The sequence below is a fragment of the Seriola lalandi genome, unplaced genomic scaffold, assembly GCF_002814215.2.
Source record: "Seriola lalandi dorsalis isolate HSWRI2012SDOR001 ecotype SW California unplaced genomic scaffold, Sedor1 jcf7180002054572, whole genome shotgun sequence".
Classification (NCBI taxonomy): Eukaryota; Metazoa; Chordata; class Actinopteri; order Carangiformes; family Carangidae; genus Seriola; species Seriola lalandi.
The window spans coordinates 632,231-647,163 of NW_019525125.1; the positions used below are offsets into that span (position 1 = coordinate 632,231).

Genomic DNA, 14,933 nt, shown 5'->3' on the forward strand with positions numbered 1-14,933 from the left:
GTTTCCTCTCGTGGTGTCACAAGATGACAAAAAAATATGCTGGATAACTTCCTGTAGTTGTCATGTTTTTGTAAGAATAATGATAACATACTGTAGTCACAGTGTTTGTTGTTTCTTGTGCAATGATGACACTTTTGGTGTGACTAAAAGTGGAAGACGAGAGAAGGAGGGAGAGAAAAACGAGGGCAGTTCGACAAGTGAAATGGCTCCACAACCATCCATTTTTAGAGGTGATGAATTTTTTCATTAGTTTGTCTTTTGGTCTCAAGCGGTGCAAAAAAACCAAACAAATCTCTCAACGCGATAAATCTCTCAGCCGATCCTTCCACAGTCGTGCTCCGCGCTGCTCCTCTCAACACTTTTTGGTATTTATTCATCAGGACATTTTTATGACAAATTTGAATAATTTGATACTTTGAGAGACAAATATCACATACGTACACTTAATAATAAATGTCACTCCTTCAGGTGGATTTGATTACTGAGGGGAGGGTGAATCATGGTACTCAATATGTGTATCGTACTGATTTCTCTGCACTGGCAGCCAATGTGAATAATAATAATAATACATGTGACACGTGAACTCGAGTTCCCAGCTAGCACAAAGGGCTTCATGGGGATGGGGGGCGGGGGGACTTGTACTTTGTGTATAGAAGGATTTATGGAGAGCTTTTACTTATTTTCGTATTGTATTTTAACTGTCACTCATATCAAAAAAGAATTTTTAAAGGCGCTTTTTTCCTCCCCCCTCCTCAGATAGTATTTGAGATTCAGTCATCTATCAATGGGATTTTCATTTAATTTTTTTTTCTTTTGTGGCTTTACACAACTCTCAAGCTGTGTATTTTCTTATAAACCAGACCAGTATGATGCTTTATTAATGCATGCACTTTAATTTTTTTTCCAGGTTAAAACAAAGCATGAATCTGTCAGAGCTTTTAATTATATTTGTAAATAAAGTGCTCATCACACAAACAAAGGATGTGTTGTTATATGTCCAACATGAACTCCTGAAGATCATAAACTGGTTAAGCTGCTGATTTCAATTTGCAAGTTTGGTAGTTCAGTGTTTTGACAGCTCACACTTTGACTTGAAAACATGGTTGATAAAGTCTTCAACATATCACTTTTACTGATGTAGCCAACCGGTTTTCAGCTTGTAGAGCCAGAAATCCACTAGGAACTACTGTATTGTTGACTGGTTTTACGCCTGTCTCTTCAGTGAATTTTATCATACTGTATTTACTACATAGTAAAACAATAAAGTGAAAACCAAATATCAATTCACACTGCAGGTTAAAGCAAGATAAGATCAGCGCACAAATTAAAAACTCAGTGTTTAGCAAGAGAGCAAAGGTTATTAAAGACGTTAGATAAAACTGAGCAAAGTTCAGAGGTAATTCCTGTCTGCAGTGCTCTTACTTATGCATCACTTAACTAATTATTATAGATCTTAATGGAACAAACTTTTCAAATATTTCCTCACATTTATGGTAATATGTCACAATATTTCATAACATTAGATTAATAATAAAATGTTATTGAGGATCAAAGGTGGTTGAGAGAGTCTCTAAGCATCAGAAATCATTTCTACACAGAACAACCTTTTCAGTGTTGAACAGATTTATTGTAGATGGGTGTAGGTGACATTATTGAGGAGTTATTTGTGTCCCAGCATGGGTTGGCAGCAGCAGGAAAAGAAAATACTATTCAGTGGCACACACGAAAAAAGAATGCTGTTTAACTGTTGGGGTTTTTTTGCCTGTTGCATGAGTGGGAGTTTGCTAAAGACCACCAGCCTACATTTTTTTTTTTTATTTTCCGGCCAGCTGCTCGTACAGTCTGGGAACATAGCTGTCCCACTCGGCCTGGTAGCAGGTTCCTGCCACAGGGGCTCCCAGCTTGTATTTCTTCCTGAAGCTCTGGAGTTTGAACTTGCCACGGCCGTCTCCAGAGCAGTTGGTGAGGACAGTCTCAGAGCAGGACAGGGTGCCTGGCTGCTCGTACACCAGCCACACATACCTGTGGAGACCTGAAAGGGACAAAGACAACTTTTTAAATATTACATCACACCCTGCTGCTGGAACACAACCTCTTAAAACTATAAATTATTGAGGCCAGGCTACATGTACTGTTTAAGACATTCAGTGAGTTCTTATCTCTCTCTTAAAACATGATATGTTGCTCATTGTAAGTAACTTTAAGGCTTTAGGGTTAGACATTTCATTCATTGTGCAGATGAAAACTATTTGTCTTTAACTTAATCCCAAATATGGGACATTTTGCAAAATATGGACACAAATAAAGCCATAAATGAGCTGGTGCAACAACACATTGAAGTGGAAATCACCTCTATCCTTTATTAGTGCCTTCTCTAAGCTTCACTTTCTCTTACCTGTGCCCTTAGGAGGACCAGAGCCCACGTAGTCCGACATGACGCAGCCAGAGGACACATCGTTCCCTTTCATGTTGACCACCAGGAAGTGGTGCCACTCCCTTTAGTGAAAAGCATTAAAAAATATATATATAGATTGAGGTGGGATACACCTGGGACAGGTTGAAAATCAATCACAGGTGTAGCACGTAAAGACAGACAAACCATTCACACCCACATTCACACTTGTGGAACATTTAGTCGCCAACTAATTAATTAATTGTCTTGGACTGTGGGATACGATAAACACAATAAAGCTATACACTCCAAAGTCTAATACTTTGTGTTGATGCACCAAAGATTTTAGCATCGTCATTCAGTTTGCTAAATGAGCCCATAAAACCTTTTATTGAACAAAACTGTTACAAAGTGCAATGAACCAATCATGATAAGCACTGAGACTGAAATGTGGGCAACTGCCCCAGACCTTCAGCATCCCAAAAGTTGCAGACTCACTGTCCACCTTGAGTCATGTGCTGGATTATTACTCCATCTTGAAGCTCTGTCATGAAGGAATCCTGAATCAGGATCTAGGATTGGTGGATTTTGTTGCTTACATGGTGAATATTTCTATCATTTAAAAACAAAAAAACCTGTTGACACAAAGCACACCAGGCACTTTGATTTGAATGCTGCTATGTATTCTCTATTGTGTGCTTGACAGGTACCTGAAACAGCAGTGAACATACACAATGCACAGACCCCCTTTAAGTTCCCCTCATTGGCATTTCTCTTGTCAAAAGAAAGGCAGGACTTCCATTCATTTCCAACCATTATTAGCATTTTAATGACACAATTTAATTACTTCCTGTGTAACAGAAATAACTGTATACTGCAATGTTGCTACCATCTTTTACCCATTTTAAGTAAGTTTGCGCATTTCCTTTTCATCTCACCTGAATTTGGGGTCTTTCCGGCTGGGAGCGTCAGGGTCGGTCAGGGCCAGAGTGTACATCTTACTGGAGTCACATCCTTCCCACTCGACGCAGGTGGGTCGATTCTGCACCTGCAGGTCAACACAAGTTAGGAAGTTGGAGACAGGTGTGTCAACTTAATGTCGTCCATTTAGGGTCGCTATCCGCCTTCTTTTACATGTAGACATGCTGGAGGCATTATGTAACCCAATTCATTGTTGGCAAATGTGCAAGTAACAACAGTAACAAAGCAGTGTTTAATTAAAGAAATTCATGTTAGCACGGTGCTCGTAACGTAGCTTTTAAGCTAACGTTCAGAAACGACGCTAAATTAGCTGAGTTGTTAGCTTAGCTAACCAACAATATTTAGCTGACTAACCTGTGTTGGTGTGAGCACTTTGCCGAGTTCGTCGATTTCCACAGAGTCGTATTTAATTTTCAGAGGCTGTGCTGGCTTTTCCTCGACCTCCTGCAGGGCAAGAGAGCCGCCCCACTGGCTTAAATCTACGGGCATTTTGAGCTGTAGTCTGTTTTCAGAAGCTGCTGCCTGGCTGGACTGCTACTGCTTGGCTGAACCGCTACTGCTGGCAAATTAATTGTTCAAAATGCTGCGTTCAGGTACCAACAGGAGATATAGCAACTTGGGAGGGATTTGCACGTTTAGCTTATAAGTTGAACCATCTGAATCAAAAACATTTTCACTCCTGAATTTCAAATCAACCTTGAATCATGTTTTGTAAGTTAACTGTTTCCATCGGATAGTTTCCAATTAGCTGTCAGCATTAGTGGATCATTACCAAGTTTCTTACCGTCATGATCATAGCAATAATATATTAGTAAGGATATGTGCTGACATTCCGTCTTAGTGATAACACCAAGTCAATTCGGAGGTAAATGAATTTACTTCTTGAGTTTAGTACTGTGGTACGTTTTATTTATTCCTAACATTCTGAACTACACGTGAACGTCACCTTCAGCACTAGCTGCATGTGGCCGATAGAGGGCGCTGCCACGTCACTGCCACACAGGGGTCTGCAACCTTTACTGTTAAAAGAGCTATTTTTGGCCTCTCCCACAAATACAAATCATCTGAAGCCGCAAAACCTATTCGACCTTTAAAATGAAGATAACACAGCGTTAAAGTTCTATATATAGTTGTACTATATATAAAATAAACTATAGTTTATTGCATTTATGAAATTATAGAACTACAAAACAACTGTTGACATTTTATTGCTGTTTTTACCTGTTATAACAAAGGAAAACACCAAACTCTTATGAATATGAGAAAAAAAACACATAAAACATATAACTATGCAGGCTTATTTGAGTCTTTCTGTTATTTGTGAAGGATTAAAAAAATAAAAAGTAACCCACTTTGAAATAAATAAAACTATACTTAAAAATATACTTGCAGCCTAATAGCTTTAAGAAGAGTAAACATAAGAACAGGCCAGTTTGTATTTAATTATGACTCAAGTCCATTTCAGTGTGCAATCATCCTCTTCTCTATTTATCCTCAGCCAAATACAGCATTCAACCGTCGAGACATTCAGAATCAAACTCTCTATTTTCCTCCGAGACTTTTCTTTTTTTGGATTTATCCATGATTACCTTACCAGGGGTCCGAAACTCAAGAATAGCCACCTATGGGCGGCAGAAAGAGGCGGTAGGTTGTAAACGTTGCTATGGAGACGTTGTAAAATGCGACGTATATTTTAGTCGACGAAATATTATCAGTATCACCTCTATCTCCAAAATATGAGGTGTTCTCTTTAAAAGAAAAAAGAAAAGAAAAAATAGCCGTTATTTATTTTCATATTATTATTATTTATTTTATTTTTTTTCAAAGCTAAAGGGAGCCACTGCAGGTGGGCTGAAGAGCCGCATGCGGGTCCAGAGCCGCATGCGGGTCCAGAGCCGCATGCGGGTCCAGAGCCGCGGATTTGCTACGTCGACTCCGGGTCTGGAAAATGAAGCCAATGCGGAAGTGCCTTAAACCTGCATTCTATCGAATGACCATCGGGGGGCGACTCCACCCGAAGCAAAAAGTTCGATTGTATTCAAGTGTATGGGAAAATGACCCTACTTGTCACTGTAGCTTACCGACATTGACAACCCGCTGTCACTGTTAACACTAAGTTCGGTAACGTCACCTTAGCTTTGCAGAACTAATTTTAAAACACGTCATAACATGTTTTCCCTTGGTCTATGGTTTTAATACAAGCGGTTACACCACACAGTTAGCTTACACACAGTAGCTTCAGCTAATATTACAAGGTTTCTCCTCATATATGTGATATTTACCAAATATTGACATGTCTGCAATTAGTTACAAAGATTAATTTAACACTAAGCTATAAAGTTTACCTTGTATTATGAATGCTAACTGTGTTAAACAGCGACTTCGTACCGCGTATCCAGGAGCCTGCTGCGGTCAGGTTAGCAAAGATTCTGGGTTAATACAAATCTCTGCCACAAGCATAATTGTTTCACATGCAAACATGAACATGCAGATTTATTTTACAGGTTTACAGAGGTTGACTTACAGCTACAAACATTGGAATTATTTCTAAACTTTACTTTACAAACTCAAAATCATTTTGAGTAGGGGGCTGAGAGCCATGTTGTTGAGACTTCAATCATACCCCAAGACCTTCATCATCTGAAGCAGTTTTTCTGCTTGTCACAGATATATAGATTTTCAAACTGCCTTTTTTTTCTCTTTTTCTTTTTTTTTTCTTTTGGTAATCAGTGCCAGCAACTAAACCATCTCCATGGAAACTGAGCAACTCTGATGAGAAAGGAAGGTAAAAGCTTAAAAAACACAAAGTGTATTTTTTATTATTTTTCTCATACTAACATTGGTTTCCACTTCATCACTGTATGTATCAACCACTTCTTGAGGTCTTCCTTGAGTTGTGTAATCAACCACAGTGACCTTTTTATTTTCTGTTTGGTGGTATAAGATATATATAAGATAAAAATAAAGTTTAAGAGTTAAAATTAAATTATAGCGGTGATACAATGTAATACAATGTTATAACGTCGTAACATCTGCTTAATAATATAATTTGTCTCGTATGTTTTCACAATAATAATCATAGGCAAGTGTATAGGCTTTTCATAGAATTGAAAAAAAATGGTGTTACTGTACCTTTAAAAAGGTGAGGTCAGGCGTGGTTTATTTGTGCCAAAGTTTCCGGATCTCTAGTAAACAAAGCACGTCCGCCAAATCTGCCGCAGAGAGACAGAAGTCACATCATGTCAGACGGGTCACCTATGCCGACAATGTAGTGTGTTTACCGTGGTTTACAATGGGCGGACAGGTGTGCACTGTGTGTCAGTGTGTTACAGACAGGCTCGCGCAGGTGGACTAGTCAGACAGGTTTGGACTGGGAGCCTTTTGTTCACTTTTTTTGAAGGCGATGTAGGAAAGTTATCATGAAGATAGTCGCAGCTGTAGCGCTTATACATTTGTGTTTATCTGCGACAGGTGAGTTCTAATAACAACACACAGCCAGGTGCGACAGGTGAGTGTGAAACTGCTTCTTTCATTTTTTTCCTTTTATTCTTCTCCATGTTAAAGCGGCAGTTTCGGATAATGGCTCCACCGAAACGGCGCTGGAAGCCGCACCCGGCGACATCGCTGTACTTCCGTGTTACACCGTCGGTAATGTAACACCGACCTTAACGACATGGATGAAAAATGGACGAGAAGTCATTAGGGGTGGAGGTTCTTCGCCGAGCCCTTCTCCCGCCGCACAGCGTCTGATGGTAATGCATGACGGGAGCCTGAACATCGGTTGGGTGACACCTGGAGATGAGGGCAGCTACCTGTGCAGCTCCACACTACCTGGCAACAATACATTCCATGCACGTGTCCGGCTCCAAGTAACCAGTAAGTGAATGATCATTCGTCCAGTAATGATCCCAGTATGACCCGCTCTGTGTCTTTCACTGGAATTCCTTTAAAGCAGCATTTCTAGGCTAAAGGCAAAAGATTGAGGCCATTACTCTAGAGCTGAAATGTTTAGCTGATCAATCAATCAGTCAATTGAGATGTTATAATTGGCAACAATTTTGATAACTGATTAATTGTTAAAGTTGTTTTTTTTAAGCAAGAATTCCAAAAAATTCTTCTTAAATGTGAATATTTGCAGTTTTCTATGACAGTAAACTCAACATTCTTGTGTTTCTGACTGTTTGTCAAACAAAAACAAAAAAATTCTGACATTTTATACACTGAAAAGCAATTGATTATTAAAGAAAACCATTGTCAGACCTGCTGATAATGACAGTAATTCTTGGTTGCATTCTTACAGTACTAATGGATTAATACTACTTTGACCGAGGTTTTCTGTGTGTTAATTATACTTGACACAGAGAAAAAAAAATTGTTAAAATGCAACTTTTCAACATATGAGCTCAGTGTAAAGTAAAACAATTTAGGTCTTAAAACTAGAGTTTGAGCTCCCTCTGGAGGATGGGGCCACAAGATGGAGGATGGAGGACTCTGCATGGCAGATATTCTTCATTAATCATACAAATATATAATTAATCAAATTATATAAACCCAAAAGATAAGGCGTAAACCTTTGACGTTTGGGGCCAATGGGAATTTGCTTGCTTTATCCCTGGTAATCCAGTCTTGTAGACAGCGTGATGAATGATATTATACAGGACAAAATAAGAGAAATAGGATACTTAAAGCTGCACCAGAGAAGGTTAGAACTGAGAGTTATTTGTCATTATCAATTAATCTATTGATAAATGGTAACAATTTATGATAAAGCCTGTGATTTCATTGGATGGATTAATGGTTCCTGCTGGTACTAAAATGTAGTGGAAAAAAACAAGTCTAAAGTGAACTTCCATACTTAAAATACTTACTAATCCTGTATAAAATAAGCAAATAAGCTTGTGCTCTTCTTCTTCTTCTCTTTTACTGGCACGTTGCTGTCTTATTACATCATATTACAGCCAGTAACTGCTGTATTACTGTGCTCTGCCATCAGCAAAAATGTGTATCATGCAACCTCCTCATCAAAACGTTGATCTTCAGCATTGATTAAAGGCAGAAGCTCAAAACAGTGTTTTAAAAATCACTTCCAATTAGTCATGGGTATTGATGGTGATGGGTATTTAAGTAATAAAGTTAAGTAATTTACCTCTTACTCTTGACAATAATGACAGATCGGATTGTGCACAGTTATAATGCAAGGCTCATATTTATTTCAGGTGGTCCAGAAAACGTGTCTGTGTCCATCGGCCCAGCCCACGCCCTGTCCAATGGGACGCTCATCGTCTATCAAGGCTCGACCGTCTCCTTTAACTGCTCCGGCTCCTCCTACCCCTCTCAGCAGCTGACCTGGGCCTTCAGAGGAGCTTCGTCCAGCAACGACTCACTGGTCTCAGGTCCTGGAGCCTGGCTGGACTACAGGATAGAAGACATTCAACCCGGCGCTCAGGGAGTTTACAGCTGCAGGGCCCGCAACACCGTCTCTCATCAGGCAGTCAACAAGAGCACGCAGCTGCTAGTGTACTGTAAGTAACAGGATGTGCTGTTTTCATGTATGTATGTATTATATTATACAGCAAATCCAAAACCAAAATTATGCTTTTTCTGTACCTTAGTTTGAGGAAATTAAACATGTTATTCTTTTCTTTTGTTTTTTATTTTGCAAAACACTGTTCAGTGCATCACTGTTTAATGTTGTTATAACACAAGCAGTTGCACAATAACTATTTCTTTAGTTACACGACTGAACATCTGACTGAGAATTGACTGCCAACGCTCAGTACTTTAAAAAAAAAAAAAAAAGAAAAAGTTTGGTAGAAAAACAAACAAATGCTGTACGCAGGAACACCATTATTTTCTAAAAAAGATCAGAGACACAGATCCTCAATCTTAGGAGTGTGAACAAAATTTAACTCATTCTAATCCAAAACAGAAGAAATATTGAAAACTGGGACCCAGTACTGTTGCTGGAGGGAGTGTGGATGAGCACTTGTGGACCACCTCCATATATTTTCTTTTTCAGGTACACAAGGCTAAGTATTGATGTTTCATTTGTATTTTAAAAGTCTGTGTTAAAGTGATATCTAACTCTGAAAGATCTTTATGGCTACATGTAAAAAAAAGTGTCACTCATGTCATGTCGGCTTCTAAGAAGCTTTTAATAAAAAACTCTTAACCTCAAGTTTAGACGACAAAAAGACAAAGATGACAATACTGGATGAAATATGACGGTCACGTTCAGGAAACAGAGTTTTATGACCATTTTTCCTTGTTTATCCTTTATGTTTCAGTACCATAGGTAAAGTGATGACGTTATCGTGGCCTTCCCCTTCTGTTCTGTGTCTTATATTCACCTCTGAATATGAAAAAAAGTTTAGGAGCCAAATGCAAAATCTCCGCCACCATATAAACTTTTTTTTGCCACTTTCTTTGCGGGTCTGACCATCCTTGACCATGGCCCTAACTAAACTCGATTTTTAAATGATAATAGTTATATTGCACAGTTTTTGCAATATATTGCAAGTTCCATACTGATGTTTTTCCTCTGACTAGATGCCCCAGAGAGACACCCTGAGTGTATGTGGTCACCAGCGCAGGACCTCTCCTACATCCAGTTCAACTGCAGCTGGTTTGGAGCGTATCCCACCCCGACGCTGAGCTGGGAGGAAGACCAGGGAGCCCACTGGCAAGGACGCGTTTATGCAACGGAGGTGACGGACAGTCTGTCGGTGACACTGAACCGCTCCCAGCTGTCTGACGGGCAGACGCTGAGGTGCACGCCCCGGCACCAAGCGCTCGCTTCGGGAAAGGAGAAGTCGTGTTGTTTTACCCTCAGTAAGCACGTTGTTGTGAAACGAGCCTCGTAACAATCCTGAGATGTGCAGCTGCTGAATCTTTTATGTACTTTCCGCTTTAGAGGCCACTGAGCTCGACTGACACTCTTCAGTGTGCAGCGATTGTTGACACAACTGTATTCTTAGTACTGACCTTAACTCAATTTAAAGGGTCAGTACACCCAATTAGCCCCCCCACCCACAAAGTGAAAAAAAAACATTCAGTGAGCTTTGCGGTTCGTCCAGAGTAACAGGCACACTGTAGTACAGTATCTAGACACGCAGCTAGTGTGTAACTCTGAGGCAAACCTGGGTCTGTCTGCTGAGGCTCTGAGATATCTGCCTCCAGTCTATTGCAGTGGAGGTAAATAGGATTTTGTTTCCATCATTCACACCATTGAAAAACTACATTTAAAAAACATGTCTCCCGCTAAAGTATCCCTGCTACTCCGAATAATTCACAGACCTCACAGAGGACAGTTTTCATAGGGTTTATTTATTTGGTAAGAATGAGTTCCAGTGAAAACAGCTGAGCTAGAGTGTAACTGAGATATTCCTGCTTAATTTTAAAATGGATTGCTGCAAATACCACAAACCAAACTGTGTTTACCTCATTTGTACTAATACAAATATTTGAAAGCTTCAGCGGCTAAATCCATGAAAATCCCAATGTTATAAACTATCTGCATGGCTACATGCCACACTAGATTTCTACCCACAAAAAAGACCACTCAATAGTAACTGTCTAAGAACTTAGAACAATAATTCTATCAATTTATGTAGATAGTTTTTAGAAATCATCTCCTCAGAAAATGAAGGAACTGTAGAATAAAGTGTTACTGATTATTTATAGGTTTCAGAGATGGATATCTCAGCAGATGAACCCAGGCGAGTCCTAATGTTAGAAACTGCCTGCTGCCATATAAGATTTCTTGCAAAGAAATAGTCCCTGTGAAAAGTCTTGCCAATTGCTTTGTGGCCCAATGAAACCAATAGTTAAAGAAGAACATTGTGGGTAATGCATGCATCAGTTGAATGTACCTCCTCCCCTGAAGGCGACCTGTCGTAAACTCTCCACTCTGTTTCTCCTATGAAGCTAAACACTTTGTTTGAGTGTTGCAGCCCAGGAAAACTGCTTGACAGGCTAACTGACGCTCAGTATTTATGCCTTATTATAATTGTTAGTTTACATTAGACTCTAGTCCTGCTGCGGATACAAACACACCCAGACAGATACAGTTGGCAGCGTGCCCGCAGCATGTGGACAGTTAGTGAGTCACTAAGTTGTGTACGGGTTATCAAAGGACAGGATTGTGCAACAGGTGACGCACAAGTGTGTGATAGTATATACATTAGTATTATTTTATCAGCCTTCTTTTGATGTCAGTAAAGATTTCAATCAAAGGTGTGTCTTTGTCAAATAAGACCCAAAATCTACCTGCGTCGCACAGTGTTTCCTTCAAGTAAAAAACGGACTCCTTTTTAGATTAGCGATTTTCCGTCACTGATTCTCAGTTTCCCATCTGTTTCTAGTGTTTATGCTATGCTAAGCTAACTGTTTCCTGGCTGTACAGACTGTGAGAGTGGTGTTAATTCTCTTGTCTAATTCTTGAAGAGAACGTGAATTTTAAACAAAATGTCAAACTTTTCTTTCAAAGAATTCATTATTATGAATATAAAGATTGGGGGATTCCCACTGAAGCCAACTAGAATAGTACTGAGAACTTTTTGGACAAATAATATCAAGAGTCTGACAGTTCAGTGTTTGCTCGTCTCTCCCAGAGCCTCCGTATCCTGAAGGCGAACCGATGGTCACGGCTCTGGAGGCGACCAGCGTAACTCTAATCTGCACTGAGGCTACGTCCACCCCCCCTGCAAACACCTCGTGGAGAAAGGGACTCAAGCAGGACAACATCGTGCCCGGGTCAAAGTATGTCCTGTCTGAGGAAGGCCCCGTCTACAAGCTGACCATAAACAACATCAGCAAGGACGACGAAGGAGTCTACTTCTGCCGCAGCGAGAACCCCCTCGCCGTCAGCGACCTGGAAGTCTACATCACTGTGAAAGGTGAGTTTGGGATGAGAGGAAGGGTTTGGGGCTGCACGATGGTCACATGTGCGGGGGAAATCTAATTGCATTTGCATGTTATTGCATTTTTATATATAGAGAGAGGTGATCAAGAGAGCGATGAACAATTGAAAAGAATAAACAAATGAAAACTTTAACATCAGAAGGAATGATGAATGACAAACAATGGGTTGAGCCTACAGTTCTTGCAACAAAAGCCAGTCGCTGCAGGTGTCGTCTCCACCTCTGGAATGCTGATAAACCCGCCGCTCCTCCTGCTTCTTAATCCTCCCCTTCTCGTCTTGTTTTGTCTGCACAGCTTCCTCTGAATACACGGGAGCGATCATCGGCATCTTTATAGCAGCACTGATCGTGGGATCAGCCGTCATCATAGCTAAAACGGTTTACTCCAGCCGACACCGAATTTGCCTGGGTAACTTCAGTTTGTTCTTGGCAACATAAGCACAGAGGTTACAAACGCATGACACGAATGACTGTCCCACCTAACCTTAATCTTATGATCAGTCTTTGCATGCATTAAAATTTCATACTGCATCTGTAATGTTGTTCATGAGATCTGACATCGCAAATGTTTGAATCACACAAATCCATAAATACTAATTTCACAATTTATGTTCATATTTTCGTTTCAGGAAGTGGCTTCGGGTGAGTATCACACGTTTACCTTTCCAATACACTCTGCATGCTGATTTTAACATCATTTCATTTTAATTCAGTTGTTAAGTATATCGTTTATATTTTTATTTTAGTGGTTTCTTTTTCTTATTCCTGCAAACATATTACAATATTATTATACTCTGAATCAAGTAGCCAGAGTTTCTCTCTTGTCTAGCTATTTGACACCTGTATTAATCACATTTTTTGCAGTTAGTAGCCTATACAAGAAATCAGCATTTACATTACTGCTTTCTACCAGCTGGAAATGATTCAAGACATGCACCGATAGTTCCGGCTGTCCATAAAACCTCACAAATAAAAACCTAAATATCAGTCAGTTTAATTAGATTTTTCTTCCAGCTGTGAACAGCCCCTAAATCTCAATCCTGCATTGCGTCATGGGACAAATTTGTCAACATTTAGCAGTTATTTTGCATACTTACACCTTTGAGTAAACTTAAAGATACCCTGCAGAGGTTTGTTTGTTTTTTTCCTAAACAAACAATATTATGTTGTTTACATTCAGTGTTTTTTCACCAAAACACATGGCCTGGTTAATGCGTTAAAATGCATTTCCTTCCTCATGAAACATTTGTAGAGCAGAAGTTTGATTTGTTTACATCCATGTTTGACAGCTAGCAGTATTCATCTTCATGTCTTTTGTTAGCAAGATGCTACATTTCTTGGCATATCCCTGTACACGTGCTTGAGATACTAACAAAACTGGGACCCACACATCATTGCTTCATAGTGCTTCCAGTGGTCAAGAACTCCAGACGGTACCTTTTTTGATTTGGTCACTTTTGAGAGTGTGTGCAGTGTGAAGGCACTGCAGTCGCAAAACCTCCTAAAACACAGACGTTGAACACAAAATAACTTGCCGCATGGAGCAATAAAGATTTGATAATGTATAGCAGTGTCAAAGTGTCTCAGGTATTTATGATTATAAAGACTGGATCCCGACCTGCAGGCGCACTAATGTCATAACGTTTCTGCTCTCTAGGCAAATGGAGGAGGACAGAGGAGACGTGCTGAGTCTGGTGGAGTCAGACGACGAGCAGATCTTTCAAGACGCCGTCCCGCGGCTGCCTCCGCTGGTCAACGGACGCCACACGACGCTTGTCCAGATACATCGAATCCCATCGAGTATGACTTTATCACGGCCGTTTACGCTGATTTTTACGGTTTGTAGATGAAGTGCGCAAATGTTTAGTCATGTAAAAATGTCCCTTCTGTTTTTGTAGGTGATCATGAGGACGCAGAAACTGCTGACACAAGCCCGGAGCAGCAGGAAGACACTGTACAGACAGAGGAGCCGGTGGAACTTGTAACATTTTAGGTATTGGGTGTTTTTAGAAAAATGTTTTATTTTTTAGTTAAATACTATTTACTCCCAATGAGAATGTGAACAGAACTGGTGGAAGACAAATGTAAAAGAAAAATCTCTTTTGATTTGTTTTGTTTTTTTAAGCTTTTCTGCGATTAACATATTTGTACAGTGTTTTGAATATGTTGTTCTGATACTGACATGAATGCAGTAAATGAAGTTGGTGAATCCAAAGAATATGATTGTATGACTGCCGTCTTTTGCATGGTGGAAAAATATCTTTGGTAACCCATGACTAACTCCTCATTCACAGATCTACGTACATCTCCACCCTGTGTTGTACACATAACCCTTTCAGCCTAACTCTGACTATCGCAGTCCAGAATGTAACTCTAGACCAGACATGTTTTTTAAAAATGTGGTGGAGTCAGTTTGTCACTCATTAGGTTACCTTATCTGGGAAACCAATTGAAACATCGCTAACTTTTGACTCAATGTGTCACTATCGGACTTTGTTCTGTGTAAATATTTAAACTAAGAGTTGGTGATATGACCTGAGAGTAAAATCACTGGTAATCTGCATATAAAAATGGGGTCGTGCGCTTACTTACACTTGCACTTAGCTAGAACACAAGAAGCAACTATTATGATTTCCTTA

General features: G+C 39.8%; 2 protein-coding genes across 3 annotated transcripts; one reads left to right on the forward strand and one right to left on the reverse strand.

Moving 5' to 3' along the window:
- Positions 1-1,605: 1,605 nt before the first annotated feature.
- On the reverse strand, positions 1,606-3,954 carry pebp1 (phosphatidylethanolamine binding protein 1). The gene is made up of 4 exons (XM_023417172.2): positions 3,728-3,954; positions 3,331-3,440; positions 2,396-2,496; positions 1,606-2,032 (listed from the first exon to the last, which is right to left on the reverse strand). Exons 1-4 carry the CDS (start codon positions 3,860-3,862, stop codon positions 1,815-1,817), a joined length of 564 nt encoding a protein of 187 aa, XP_023272940.1. The 5' UTR covers positions 3,863-3,954; the 3' UTR covers positions 1,606-1,814.
- A 2,614-nt stretch (positions 3,955-6,568) lies between these two features.
- vsig10 (V-set and immunoglobulin domain containing 10) lies at positions 6,569-14,512 on the forward strand. 2 transcript variants are annotated; one of them, XM_023417108.2, is made up of 9 exons: positions 6,571-6,844; positions 6,938-7,249; positions 8,590-8,895; positions 9,923-10,204; positions 11,986-12,270; positions 12,590-12,703; positions 12,924-12,936; positions 13,952-14,094; positions 14,193-14,512. In XM_023417108.2, exons 1-9 carry the CDS (start codon positions 6,793-6,795, stop codon positions 14,285-14,287), a joined length of 1,602 nt encoding a protein of 533 aa, XP_023272876.1. In that variant the 5' UTR covers positions 6,571-6,792; the 3' UTR covers positions 14,288-14,512. The 2 variants fall into 2 exon arrangements, 1 of the variants encoding a protein (XP_023272876.1); XR_015437901.1 differs by lacking the exon at positions 12,924-12,936 and having other exon boundaries at positions 6,569-6,844.
- Positions 14,513-14,933: the final 421 nt, after the last annotated feature.

Coding starts and splice junctions, on each gene's coding strand:
- pebp1 (XM_023417172.2), bottom strand. CDS start 3,862: ATGCCCGTAGATTTAAGCCAGTGGGGCGGCTCTCTTGCCCTGCAGGAG. Junction 3,441..3,727: donor AAGTGCTCACACCAACACAG/GTTAGTCAGCTA, acceptor GTTGACCTGCAG/GTGCAGAATCGACCCACCTG. Junction 2,033..2,395: donor TGGTCCTCCTAAGGGCACAG/GTAAGAGAAAGT, acceptor TGTCCCTTTCAG/GTCTCCACAGGTATGTGTGG.
- vsig10 (XM_023417108.2), top strand. CDS start 6,793: ATGAAGATAGTCGCAGCTGTAGCGCTTATACATTTGTGTTTATCTGCG. Junction 10,205..11,985: donor GTCGTGTTGTTTTACCCTCA/GTAAGCACGTTG, acceptor CGTCTCTCCCAG/AGCCTCCGTATCCTGAAGGC. Junction 12,271..12,589: donor AGTCTACATCACTGTGAAAG/GTGAGTTTGGGA, acceptor TTGTCTGCACAG/CTTCCTCTGAATACACGGGA.